Raw genomic sequence first — 14731 nt, forward strand, 5'->3', positions numbered from 1 at the left:
ACAATAGATCATAAAAAACTTTTTTTTTTTTTTTACTCGATGTCCATTTGACACTGAGTTATTACAAACAAGATCAGTGTGCCACCTAAACAGAGACCTAGACAGGAACCCCAACCCTCGACTGAACTGAGATCCCCCACAACCCTCCACTGAACTGAGATCCCACAACCCTCCACTGAACTGAGATCAACATTTTAGGCAATACAGTAGTTAGAGTTTATTAACTATATTGACCTTGCATTGCAAGTGATGTGACTGACGTGAGTCCTTGAAATGGATGACTGAAGCTTCCGTTGAGCCAATGCAACTTCATTGCGGTAATCATTATTTGACCTGTTAATGATTTCAACCAGTAGGTGTCCTCAGTGAGCGCTGTCAAGACGAGGCATCGAGAAATGAATCTTTTAGCCAAGCCATGTCCTGGAAAGCTTAATTGATTCAACAAGGCCTTGTTTGGCCATCACTACTGAGCAGAACTGGGCAGGCTGAACAGGGAGCTGACAAGACCGGTGAAAACAATAATGACAGAAGCACAAGTGCAGTGCCTTCCAGAATTGTTTTACTTTTAACAAGCAAATTCACACTTATTAACTCAGTCACGTTTGTCCAGCTAGGTCAGGAGTCATGTTGGTTCAGCTAGATCAGGAGTCATGTTGGTTCAGCTAGATCAGGAGTCATGTTGGTTCAGCTAGATCAGGAGTCACGTTGGTTCAGCTAGGTCAGGAGTCACATTGGTCCAGTTGGGTTCAGAGTCACGTTGATCCAGTTGGGTCAGGAGTCACGTTGGTCCAGTTGGGTTCAGAGTCACGTTGGTCCAGTTGGGTCAGGAGTCACGTTGGTCCAGTTGGGTCCGGAGTCCTGTTGGTCCAGTTGGGTCCGGAGTCCTGTTGGTCCAGTTGGGTCCGGAGTCCTGTTGGTCCAGCTACAGCTACAGGATACTACAGGATACTTAAGGATAATACAGAGTACTATAAGTTACTTCAGTGTACTGTACGGAACATCAGGGTTCTATGGGGTACTAGAGATTACTCCAAAGTACTACAAGGTACGTTGGGGTACTACAGAGTAATTCAGGGTAATACAGAGTATGTCAGGGTACTTCTGGGTACTACAGAGTAATTCAGGGTAATACAGAGTATGTCAGGGTACTTCCGGGTACTACAGAATAATTCAGGGTAACACATAATATGTCAGGGTACTTCCGGGTACTACAGTGTCCTACAGGGTAATGACCTATTCAAGCTGTAGTTACATTGTGTTTGGAGTCAAAGAGGTGGTGGGTTTGTTTCTTGAGGTGTTGCTACGGGGTTCCAGCTTCAGTTTGATTGGTTGTTTTGGCATCAGCAGACCCTGGATGTCCATCTCCAACGGGATCTATGTGGAAATACATGACATATCATGATATGACACAATAACATGACATATCAGACCCTGGATGTCAATCTCCAACGGGATCTATGGAGAAATACATGACATATCATGACATGACACAATAACATGACATATCAGACCCTGGATGTCCATCTCCAATGGGATCGATGGAGAAAAACATGACATATCATGACATGACACAATAACATGACATATCAGACCCTGGATGTCCATCTCCAATGGGATGGATGGAGAAAAACATGACATATCATGACATGACACAATAACATGACATATCAGACCCTGGATGTCCATCTCCAATGGGATCGATGGAGAAAAACATGACATATCATGACATGACACAATAACATGACATATCAGACCCTGGATGTCCATCTCCAACAGGATCTATGGAGAAAAACATGACATGACACAATAATGTGACACATGACATACCCTGATATGACACAATAATGTGACACATGACATACCCTGATATGACACAATAATGTGACACATGACATACCCTGATATGACACAATAATGTGACACATGACATACCCTGATATGACACAATAATGTGACACATGACATACCCTGATATGACACAATAATGTGACACATGACATACCCTGATATGACACAATAATGTGACACATGACATACCCTGATATGACACAATAATGTGACACATGACATACCCTGATATGACACAATAATGTGACACATGACATACCCTGATATGACACAATAATGTGACACATGACATACCCTGATATGACACAATAACAGGGCAAAACCACACAAGAAGAGAAATGTTGTCTGTGCTAAAGCAGGTGCAATCCTTGATAAAAAATAATTAATGACATCATCACGTGATGTCGTCTTAATTTGTTCCACCTGGACAGGTGTGTGTCTCACCTGGGTCTTGTTACAGAGAGATCAGCCTGTGTCTCACCTGGACAGGTGTGTGTCTCACCTGGACAGGTGTGTGTCTCACCTGGACAGGTGTGTGTCTCACCTGGACAGGTGTGTGTCTCACCTGGGTCTCCTCACAGGCGGTGAAGGTGTAACTCTGTAGGATCTCCACCATGGCCAGTTTGATCATGATCAGGGCAAAACGCATCCCGATACAGTTCCTGGGCCCCGCCCCAAACGGCATGTAAGAGTACGGGTCAATAGACTCCTTGTTCTCCTTACTGAACCTGACAGAGAGGTCAGAAACAACATATTATAGTTGTTTTGTGTTTGTCATTCAGACACGTTATATTATAGTTGTTTTGTGGTTGTCATTCAGACACATATTATAGTTGTTTTGTGGTTGTCATTCAGACACATTATACATAATATTATAGTTGTTTTATGATTGTAGTTCACATTACAGTATACATTATATTATAGTTGTTTTATGATTGTAGTTCATACACATTATACATTATATTATAGTTGTTGTATGATTGTAGTTCACATTACAGTTTACATCATATTATAGTTGTTGTATGATTGTAGTTCATACACATTATACATTATATTATAGTTGTTGTATGATTGTAGTTCACATTACAGTATACATTATATTATAGTTGTTTTATGATTGTAGTTCATACACATTATACATTATATTATAGTTGTTGTATGATTGTAGTTCATACACATTATACATTATATTATAGTTGTTGTATGATTGTAGTTCACATTACAGTATACATTATATTATAGTTGTTTTGTGGCTGCAGTTCAGACACAAAATATTATAGATGTATTGTGGTTGTAATGTGGTGAAGCTTTGGCTATGGTTCAATCAGTACCTTTCAGGTTTGAACTCCTCAGGGTCGGACCAGATCTCAGGGTCACGGTGGAGAGTCCAGGTGGGGACTAATACAACACAATCTTTAGGGATGATGATACCATTGATCTCAACCGTCTTCTTGGCGACCCTCTCCAGACGTGGGGCGATGGGGTATAGTCTCAGAGACTCATTCAACACACTGTCCAGATACTCCATCTGCATCAGAGCCTCATACTGGATGGGAGCCTGCACACACACACACACACATCAGCACCTCCACACTGCATGTGTGTGTGTGTGTAATGTGTGTGGGGTGTGTGTCCGTCACCTTGTTGGGGAACACAGTATCTATCTCCTCCTGCAGTTTGGTCATGACATGAGGATTCGTAGCCAGGTTATAGGCCAGGAAACTCAACGTGCTGCTGGTGGTCTCATAGCCAGCGAAGATAAAGATCATGGCTTGAGACAAGATCTCATGATCACTCAGTCCTGGGGAAAGATGAAGAGAGATAGAGATCAAGACAGATCAATGGAGAGAGTGTTTACAACAATAGTTTACACGTCTGATTTAAACAGTAGTTCACAGGTGTATTTATAAAAGTAGTTTACAGGTGTGTGTTTGTAACAGTAGTTTACAGGTTGGTGTTTATAACAGTAGTTTACAAGTGTGTTTATAACAGATTTTACAGGTGTGTTTGTTTAACAGTAATGTACAGGCATGTATTAATAACAGTAGTTTACTTGTGTGTTTGGGCACCTTTATTCTGTTCTTCTCCTGTCTTTGTTTTGCTGTCTTTCTGAGAGTCGATCATCAGCTGTAAGAAATCCACACGACCCTGGAAGAAGAAAGAAATGTTATTGGTCAGAGACATCCGAAGATTCTACTGGATATCATCCAATCACAGCCAACAGATTCCACTGCAGCGCTGACATCTGGTTTACAATAACAAAAAACATATAATATTTCATATATATACATATGAAAACATATTCAATTCTAAATATAGATATTTTGGTCTGAAAAATGTTTCCTATATGAATACAATTTCGAATTTAAAAATAGCAGTTCCTGCTGGTAAGAATCTTGTTGGGTCATTTCTTAAGGTTATTTGTATTAATTTTGGAAAATTTTCTTTGATAATATATGAATCTGTATAAACATATGTATATTGAGTTCCGAAAATACAAAACTAGTCAAATAGATGTAATATGAATACAAATGTACAGATAAAAATAGAAATAAAAAACATATTAAATAAAATGAATAAATATATTTACGATTGTGTTCTCTCTGCCTCGTTCAGATTTGATCTTGGCCAGTGAGGCGTAAAAGAAGTTCAATACCTCCGCCGGGAAAAATGAAAAATTCAACATCTGACAGATAGGAGCCATGAAAGGGAAAAATACTGAAAGAGGAGAGAGGAGGAGTAAAGAAGAAATGGGAAGAGGAGGGGATTGGAGAGGAGGAGTAAAGAAGAGATGGGAAGAGGAGGGGATTGGAGAGGAGGAGTAAAGAAGAGATGGGAAGAGGAGGGGATTGGAGAGGAGGAGTAAAGAAGGGAGATTAGAAGAGGGAGGAAGGTGAGGAGCAGAGGGGAAGAAGAGGAATGGTGGATGTTATGTAAACTACAGGAATCATTTATACTGATGAGCCTGAAAGATGATGAGCATTAAATACAAAACACTGGTTATGAGAAATATCTGATGTTGAGAATGTGGAAACTGCAGGTGTATCTCAAAAAATGTATCCCGGACAATTTTTCTGTCAGTTTTGGCTGAAATCTTTCTTGGCTCAATATCTAGCCTGCTCAGTGCATCCACATGAGAGATAACAAACTCATTGACTATTTATACATAGACACTAATTGCAATTTAAAAAGCCACAGGTGTGGGAAAGTCACCTTTAATTGCCATTTTCACCTGTGTGTGTCACCTTGTGTGTCTGTAACAAGGCCAAACATTCAAGGGTATGTAAACCTTTGATCAGGGCCATTTGGGGGATTTCTGTTATCATTATGATTTAAAAAGGAACCAAACAACCATGTGATAATACATGCCTTCATATGATCACTATCCTTAAGTAAAATAATTATTTTTTGCATGATCAGTCATATTTTCAAAATAAATGCCAACATTTCACAATTTCTGCCAGGGTATGCTAACTTATGAGCACAACTGTAGGTGTCAGAAATTATAAATTACAGCTGTATTGACATTGTAATATTGTAGGTACATATGAGTAGCTCTGATAGCTAACACAGAATTCTGTGCTCATGCTGTGTTTTGTCTACCAGCCACGGCCTGTGCTTAGCCTTTAGCAATTGGCCTATTTCAAACACTAGATGCTAAGTGCAACCTCTAAGCCAATCAGAAAACGGGAGACCATAACTCTAATATAACGAGGGAGTCAGTGGTGGGGGCTTTGTGTTTCTTGCTCGTGTGCAAAATTCAACTTCTACATAACATTTACTGCTGAGAACACCCAGCGGGAATGGAATTGTTATTATTGGGACTCCTCTGAGAGAGGTGTAACTTTCTTGAAAAAGCATCAGGTTTCCCTCCATCTGTCCTGAGAAGTGCTCCAGTTCCTGACAAGGAGAAACATCCCCAGGACATGATGCTACCATTCTTCACATTAAGGATGGTGATCTTTGGGAGCTGTGTTGGGCCACAAAAGGCTTTTCAACCAGTGGCCAAAAATCACAGAATGCATCCATATGTATTACACATGCTGGACAATAAAATTGTCGCTCATTAACATAACCCCAAACTCATAACATAGACCTTAAACATAAACCTTTTTTCTCATTGTTATCAAGGATACCAATCATTTTAATTGGTTATTACTTGTGATGTGATTAAATGATATGACTTGTGTGTGACTGTATGTGCGATCTCACTGATGAAAAACAAGAGTGGGCTGAACAGGTCAAACTTAAGCATCTTCTTGATGTTGGACACAAAGGGATCTGAAGGGTTGTTCAGGGAATCAATGTTCACACTGAATGCTGTGCTGGTGACCACGTCCATACTGTACGGTCCAAAGAACCTGAAACACAGTTTATACAGTCAGGTTCAAAGACCCTGAAACATAGTTTACACCTTCAAATCTAAAGAACCTGAAACAGTTTATGCAGTCAGGTCCAAAGAACCTGAAACACAGTTCATACAGTCAGGTCTAAAGAACCTGAAGCACAGTTTATACAGTCAGGTCTGAAAAACCTAATGAACACAATGTTTTTTCAAAAGAGGTCAAAATTATATGGACCCTTGCAGGCATATGTGTGTATATTAAAATCCAAAGTAATAGAAGAGACTTGAATGGTGAGAGGTCAAAGGTCAGGACTCACTCTTTGAGTTCAATCGCCAGGCCATTTTCTGCCTTTTTCTTCATTCCATTCAACAGGTTAGAAGAATGCTGCTTCATGATGCCAAACATCTTGTGGAGACATAGATGATTTACAAAACCTAACATATTTACAAAAATTTATGACAAGTTTACACAGTTTATATTACATGTTTATAATATTTTCATGGTTTGAAGAGCCTATAACAAGTTAAGGAAAATAAGGTTACAAGTTGAGAAGAGAGCCTAAATAAAAAGGAGAGGGATGGAGCTATAGTTCTGCCTATTTCAATCTTCCAGAGGGGAAAGGAATCTGATAAAAACAGAACAAAATGGAGGGATAGTTCTACCTCTTTCAGTCTTCCAGTGGTGAAGGACGGGGACAGGACACTGCGGATTCTTTTCCATGTGTCGTCCTCTGCAACAGTCAGCCCATCATACAACTCTCCATTCATTTGGAAGTTCTACAATGATAGGTACAATAAATACATGTTTTGTTATTGATAGCTGTATTATTGATGCACTGTATCTTTTTGATTGCCTTTAGAAACTCTCCATCTCCGTTAATTCATTTCCAGATTCTGCTGTCAGAGTGTCAGGCTTTTAAATGATTATCGTTTCTCCTCTACTAATCTAGTAGTCCACACTTAAGAGTGTTTTATATTATTACTCTGAAATTAAATGTATATATTGACAATTCACAATGTATATCACTGCTCTCTGTGTTTGCAAATAATATTTGTTTATTCTTTTTACTTCAAATCTTACCTCACATTATTAGCATTTTTCTGTATGTATTTATGACTTGTAGCTACTTGTTGCTAGAGGGCCTGCATTTCACTGTGGGCCAGCTGTTTTATCCATGTGACAAATACAATTTGATTTCAGTCTGTGCTTCAGATTGTTGTCATGGTTCTTAATTTAATCTTTCTTGCAAAAAACAGCAGGTTTTCTTTAAATTGCAATATTCATACTCCCTTCTATCCTGAAGAGTGCTCTGACGTTGAGAAACATCCCCATGACATGATGCTGACACCACCATTCTTCACAGTGGGGATGTAAATCTTTGGGAGTTGTGCTAGGCTGCACATTGGAGTTAGATATGAACTTATTTTATCACTGGGTTTTTTGAGCATACTTCAAAAACAGGATTTATGCTGAGCAATGACCATGAAAGGATTTAGCCATGATATCTGCCTGTCTGTGTGTGTGTGTGTATGTGTGTGTTGGTGTGTTTGTGAGTGTGTGTGTCTCACCCTGCGGTTGGTGAAGATGTTGTAACATTCTTTAATGAGGATGGTCTTGATCATGGTTCTGTCCATCGTACAGAGAACAGGCTGTCTTCCATCATAGATCCTTTAACAGACATAATTATTATTCATACTACTTTTACTATCACCACTACTACTACTACCACTACTACTACCACAACCACTACTACTACCACTACTACTACTACTACCACTACCACAACCACTACTACTACTACTACTATTACCACTACCACCACTAATACTACCACTACCACTAAAAATACTACTACTACTACCACTACCACTACTAATACTACTACTACCACTACAATCACTAATATTACTACCACCACTACCACCACTAATACTACCACTACTACTACTACTACCCCTACTACCACCACTACCACTACTACTACCACTACCACCTCTAATACTACCACTACTACTACTACCACCACCACTACTACTATTACTACTACCACTACTACTACTACTACCACTACCATCATTAATACTACCACTACTACTACCCATACTAATACTACTATCACTACCACTACTACTAATACCACTATTACTATTTATACTACTACCACCACTACCCCTACTACTACCACCACCACCACCACCACCACCACCACTATCACTACCAACACTACTACTAATACCACTACTACTACTACTACTACCACCACTATCTACATGTAATACTACAACTCCCAATACAACTACTACTGCTGCTACTATTACTACTAGTAATACAACTACTAATGTATATATATATATATATATATATATATATATATGTCATTATTTACAGTAACTTGAATTGTCTGCATAAATAAATGTAAAATAAAACAATTGACTGTAAAATTATAGCCAGAGCAGGTGATGATGGGGAATAGTGAAATATTAAGTCCTCTGGTTACTAAACAATATAACTGAACTCACCCCCAGATTCTCCCATACTTCTGAAAGCACTCTGAGTCAAAGTTAAAGAAACCCTGTGGTGAGAGAGCAGGATTAAAATTATAACTGTGTAAAACGTGTGAGAAATCATTTGTGTAATGACAATATTTACGAATACACACTGCATGTACTAACCTTCTTGTACTCCATCATAGTGCCAACGAAAGGAAGGGGTTTAGGACCAGGGATCCCCAGTTTAGTGAAATAACCATAGGGCCAGTATCCATACCTGAACACACACATCACAGAGTTAATGAGGTGGAACACACACCTCAGAGTTAATGAGGTGGAACACACACCCCAGAGTTAATGAGGTGGAACACACACCCCAGAGTTAATGAGGTGGAACACACACCTCAGAGTTAATGAGGCGGAACACACACCCCAGAGTTAATGAGGCGGAACACACACCCCAGAGTTAATGAGGTGGAACACACACCCCAGAGTTAATGAGGTGGAACACACACCTCAGAGTTAATGAGGTGGAACACACACCCCAGAGTTAATGAGGTGGAACACACACCCCAGAGTTAATGAGGTGGAACACACACCTCAGAGTTAATGAGGTGGAACACACACCCCTGAGTTAATGAGGTGGAACACACACCCCAGAGTTAATGAGGTGGAACACACACCCCAGAGTTAATGAGGTGGAACACACACCCCTGAGTTAATGAGGTGGAACACACACCCCAAACATCCAAGTCCAAACACTAAAACACACATTAACTTCTACAGAAATCCAAACACTACAACACACATTAACTACTACAGAAATCCAAACACTACAACACTCATTAACTACTACAGACATCCTAACATTACAACACACATTAACTACTACAGAAATCCAAATATTATAACACACATTAACTACTACAAAAGTCCTAACACTACAACACACATTAACTACTACAGACAGCCTATCATTACAACACACATTAACTACTACAGACATCCTAACATTACAACAAACATTAACTACTACAGACGTCCTAACACTACAACACACAGTTACTACTAAAGGGAAGTTCTTACACTACAACACACAGTTACTACTAAAGGGAAGTTCTTACACTACAACACACAGTTACTACTAAAGGGAAGTTCTTACACTACAACACACAGTTACTACTAAAGGGAAGTTCTTACACTACAATCAGGGTGATCAGCAGGACCAGAAGGGTCCAGGTTTCAGCTGAGAAATACGGTAGAAAACTCCTCATCTCTCCTGCAGTTCGGCTCGCTGCTCCTCCTGTAAACAAAGGCTCAGTTTTATCTCCGGTTCTCGTTTACTTGTTCTTCTAACAACGTTCTGACAGTCTTTCTTGTTCTGACAACGTTCTGACAGTCTTTCTTGTTCTGACAACGTACTGACAGTCTTTCCTTTCTGTGATACAACACACTAACAGTATTTCCTGTTTGTGATTCCTCCCAAGAGAGAGTAGGAGGGGCCTGGATCCCAAGTAGCACTCTATTCTCTATTTAGTGACTTTGAAGCTCTATTCCCTATTTAGTCTATTCCCTATTTAGTTTATTCCCTATTTAGTCTATTCCCTATTTAGTCCCACTGGGCTCTGGTCTACAGTGGTGCACTATGTTGGCATTTGGGACATAGAATGAGAGAGGTTGTGAAAGGAGGAAGGAGGCAGGGGGGAGGGGTTTGTTTGTATATTTTCTTCAAAGAAAATATCTATTTGTTTTCACTTAGGTATTGTTGGTTACAAGATCTTATTAAAGGAATGTCTGACCGTTATCTTGATTAGTTTTGATTTAAGCCTTTGCATAAAAAAAAGCTGCATTTTCAAAGGGTGTAGAGCAGAGGTCTTTAAATTGGTTCCCAGTTCAGACCTAAACAACCAGGTGGGGGTAGAAACAAACCAATTAGTGACCTAATTAGTCAGTTAAGTACAAGGAGAGAGTGAAAACCTGCAGACACTCTGCCCTCCATGGAACCGGTTTGAGACCTCTGGTGTAGAGTCTATTGAGTAGATGCGTTTTGGGTATTTGCCATGTTATCCACCAGAGGGTGTTAAATCCATGGCAGGCTAACTTTCTGGATTCCAGAATTCTCATTTTGAATTTAGAACTATAACTGATGTTCTCTAATTGTTTGGTTTTGCTGAGAATTCTCAAGTGCAGCGATTCATTGCGTTGCAACATCTATAAGATGCACGGTTTCAGTCTAATTTCTGAACTGGCACTCATGACCCAAAATGCATCCCTGTTTTTGTGTACATGTCATTCAACAGGGTACTACATCGTGATATGTTAGGACATTTCTAAATTGTGTTTGGAATACATTCTCAATAAAGTGTGTACAATTTAGTTCAGAGTGACTGCACTCCCTATCCCTGGTCAACATCAAACCCATCACTGCCGCGGCAGACGAGGGCGCCGACTTCCCCTTCCATTCATACATTAGTTGGTCAATAATGTTTGTGAAACAGAAAATACCTGTCTCAATGTCCACATGTGGTGCTGGCTTTCTAGACCGAGATCTTCCTCTTTCCAGTGTCTGTGTTCTTTTGGCCGTCTTAATCTTTTCTGTTTATTGGCCGGTCTGAGATATGGCTTTTTCTTTGCAACTCTGCCCAGAAGGCCAACATCCCAGAGTCATCTCTTCACTGTTGATGTTGAGGTTGGTGTTTTGCAGGTACTATTTAATGAAGCTGCCAGTTGAGGACCTGTAAAGCTTCTAATTCTCAGACTAGACACTGGGGCCTCCCACTCCTCTTTCTGTTTTGTTTAGAGCCAGTTTGAGCTGTTCTGTTAAGGGAGTACTACACATTGTTGTACGAGATCTTCAGTTTCTTGGCAATTTCTTGCATGGAATTGCAGAACAAGAATAGACTGACAAGTTTCAGAAGAAAGCTATTTGTTTCTGGCAATTTTTAGCCTGTAATGGAAACCCACAAATGCTGATGCTGAAGATACTGAACTAGTCTAAAAAGGCCAGTTTTATTGCTTCTATAATCCGCACAACAGTTTTCAGTGGAGCTAACATAATTGCTAAAATGTTTTCTAATGATCAATCAACAGAAATATAAACTTGGATTAGCAAACACAATGTATCATTGGGAAACAGAAGTGATGGTTGCTGATAATGGGCCTCAGTACACCCATGTAGATATTCCATTGAAAATCAGCCGTTTCAAAAGTAACAATGTCTACACTATATTTCTGATTAATTGGATGATACTTTTTTTTCAAAAACAACCTCACATTTTTGAATCGTAGTGTTTGTTTGAACATTACGTATTTGAATGTGAAAAATGCCATTCTAGATAACTCTGATGTATTTTCTTGCTTGTTGTACCCAGTTGTGCTTTTTTGATGATATTTTGTGTTTTATGTACTAAGATATTTTGATTATATTTTGTGTTTTATGTACTAAGATATTTTGATGGTATTTTGTGTTTTATGTACTAAGAGTGAAATATTTCCAAATGCTTCCAAAAATCAAATCAAATGGGTGAACTACCCCTTTAAGAAGTCAGCCATGTTGGAACGGTGACTGTTGTTTGTGTGTGAAGGGCCGTGTTGTTCCCTTTGAAAAGTTGCCAGGGCTGATGACATAGTAAACGATCAGGTCGGGTCAGACAGAGGTTAAATCTGTGTGAAAGACAGAAAGAGCAGCATGAGAGATGGGAGAGAGAAAGAGAAAATGTTGATTCATGCCTGGGCATGTCCCGTTGTGCCAGCCCTTTATCCATTCTGGGCGTGTCCCATTGTGCCAGCCCTTTATCCATTCTGGGCGTGTCCCGTTGTGCCAGCCCTTTATCCATTCTGGGCGTGTCCCGTTGTGCCAGCCCTTTATCCATTCTGGGCGTGTCCCGTTGTGCCAGCCCTTTATCCATTCTGGGCGTGTCCCGTTGTGCCAGCCCTTTATCCATTCTGGGCGTGTCCCGTTGTGCCAGCCCTTTATCCATTCTGGGCGTGTCCCATTGTGCCAGCCCTTTATCCATTCTGGGCGTGTCCCGTTGTGCCAGCCCTTTATCCATTCTGGGCGTGTCCTAGGTCAGGTGGGTGTGTCCTACATCAGGTGGGCGAGTCCTAAGTCATGCAGGCAAGTTTGGGTTTGTGAAGAGGAAGTATGTTTGGTTGTTGCTGTGTTGTTGTTTCTGAAAAAAGATAACTATGAGGTCTCTGTGTCTGTTGGCAAATTAAAGTCATTCTACAAAAACCTCAGTGGCAAAAACCATTCATCTTGGGGCACTCAGGTAATTATGATACAACATAAAATAACACAAAAAAGGGTTCAATATGGTCTACTGCCTCAGAAGTGTACCTGCATTGCTATGGCCGTGGGTTCGAGCCCCGGTCATGCCACAGCCGATGGTGGCTGTGGGTCCAGTAGGGCGGTGGTAGGGGGTCCAGTAGGGCAGTGGCTGTGGGTCCAGTAGGACGGTGGCTGTGGGTCCAGTAGGGCGGTGGCTGTGGGTCCAGTAGGGCAGTGGCTGTGGGTCCAGTAGGACGGTTGCTGTGGGTCCAGTAGGGCGGTGGCTGTGGGTCCAGTAGGCAGGGGGTCCAGTAGGCAGGGGGTCCAGTAGGGTGGTGGCTGTGGGTCCAGTAGGGTGGTGGCTGTGGGTCCAGTAGGGCGGTGGCTGTGGGTCCAGTAGGCAGGGGGTCCAGTAGGCAGGGGGTCCAGTAAGGCGGTGGCTGTGGGTCCAGTAGGGCGGTGGCTGTGGGTCCAGTAGGGCGAGGGCAGGGGGTCCAGTAGGGCGGTGGCAGGGGGTCCAGTAGGGCGGTGGTAGGGGGTCCAGTAGGGCGGTGGCAGTGGTTCCAGTAGGGCGAGGGCAGGGGGTCCAGTAGGGCGGTGGCAGGGGGTCCAGTAGGGCGGTGGTAGGGGGTCCAGTAGGGCGGTGGCAGTGGTTCCAGTAGGTCGGTGGCTGTTCTCCCAGTAGGGCGGTGGCAGGGGGTCCAGTAGGGCGGTGGCAGGGGGTCCAGTAGGGCGGTGGCAGGGGGTCCAGTAGGGCGGTGGCAGGGGGTCCAGTAGGGCGGTGGCTGTGGGTCCAGTAGGGCGGTGGCAGGGGGTCCAGTAGGGCGGTGACAGGGGGTCCAGTAGGGCAGTGGCAGGGGGTCCAGTAGGGCGCTGGCTGTGGGTCCAGTAGGGCGGTGGCAGTGGGGTTCTGTAGGACGGTGCATATTGGGCTGACAGAAACACACACCAACTTTTTTCTATTGTTTTTGGGACCTTAAACCCAGAAATCAATGTTTGCTTTCCCATAGTCCAGGACCATAAAAAAACCTTAATAACCCTTAATAACCCTTTATAACCAAACATTCCTGATCTTAACCCAGCACTAATGCCTAACCTGACACCAATTCCAATTCTAGGAAAATGCCCGATTGTACAGTTTTCCCTAAACTTAACCCTTGAGTCGGAAATTACATTTCTCCTAGTGGGGAAGTCTGGGCCCAATAGTCACACATAGACCTTGTAATGATGGAAGAATTTAACACCCATATTTAGTCATCAAAACTGCTGAATGACTTCTCATACCCAATGTCCAATCTCCCCTTCTTATCAGAAGCACTGGGGAAAGGTTTTGCAGGCCTGCTGGAAATGCAAACAGTATGTTATCTTATCAGTGGTACCGAGCCATACATTTGGTCTGCTTTTCATAGGGGTGGCTTTTTTCTTGCAACCCTCCCATACAAGCCACATTTGTGGAGAATTTGTGATATTGTTGTCACATGCACACAATGACCACTCTTTGTCATAAATTCCTGCAACTGCTTCGGAGTTGCTGTAGGCCTCTTGGTAACCTCTCTGACCAGTCTCCTCCTGGCTCTTTCATCCAGTTTGGAGCGACGTCCTGACCCAGGGAGGGTCTGTGTTGTACCAAATACCTTCCACTTCTTAATAATCTTCACTGTGCTTCTAGGCACTGATAAAGCCTTTCAAAAATGTTTGTATCCATCTCCTGACTTGTGCCTGTCCACAACATTATCCCGGAGATCTTTTGACAATGCCTTGCCACCCATAGTTGATTG

General features: G+C 41.8%; 2 protein-coding genes across 2 annotated transcripts; both read right to left on the reverse strand.

Moving 5' to 3' along the window:
• Positions 1-542: 542 nt before the first annotated feature.
• Positions 543-10151, reverse strand: LOC105009626 (cytochrome P450 3A27-like). The gene is made up of 14 exons (XM_013131529.4): positions 9884-10151; positions 8867-8960; positions 8714-8766; positions 7763-7862; positions 6857-6970; positions 6511-6599; positions 6061-6209; positions 4439-4566; positions 3918-3996; positions 3489-3649; positions 3180-3406; positions 2414-2576; positions 1253-1374; positions 543-948 (listed from the first exon to the last, which is right to left on the reverse strand). Exons 1-14 carry the CDS (start codon positions 9955-9957, stop codon positions 939-941), a joined length of 1563 nt encoding a protein of 520 aa, XP_012986983.3. The 5' UTR covers positions 9958-10151; the 3' UTR covers positions 543-938.
• Positions 10152-13030: 2879 nt separating this feature from the next.
• Positions 13031-13879, reverse strand: LOC114839851 (extensin-like). Its single transcript, XM_034294428.1, has one exon. It carries the CDS (start codon positions 13877-13879, stop codon positions 13031-13033), a length of 849 nt encoding a protein of 282 aa, XP_034150319.1.
• Positions 13880-14731: the final 852 nt, after the last annotated feature.

The sequence above is a fragment of the Esox lucius genome, chromosome 9 (assembly GCF_011004845.1).
Source record: "Esox lucius isolate fEsoLuc1 chromosome 9, fEsoLuc1.pri, whole genome shotgun sequence".
Classification (NCBI taxonomy): Eukaryota; Metazoa; Chordata; class Actinopteri; order Esociformes; family Esocidae; genus Esox; species Esox lucius.

What these genes read in the sequence shown, in the direction of transcription:
- LOC105009626 (XM_013131529.4), bottom strand. Translation starts at nt 9,957, where the DNA reads ATGAGGAGTTTTCTACCGTATTTCTCAGCTGAAACCTGGACCCTTCTG. An exon ending in CTGATCACCCTGATTGTAGT is followed by an intron (nt 8,961 to 9,883) that starts GTAAGAACTTCC and finishes GTGTGTGTTCAG; the next exon opens with GTATGGATACTGGCCCTATG. An exon ending in CCCACTCTTGTTTTTCATCA is followed by an intron (nt 4,567 to 6,060) that starts GTGAGATCGCAC and finishes CTCCTCTTTCAG; the next exon opens with TATTTTTCCCTTTCATGGCT.
- LOC114839851 (XM_034294428.1), bottom strand. Translation starts at nt 13,879, where the DNA reads ATGCACCGTCCTACAGAACCCCACTGCCACCGCCCTACTGGACCCACA.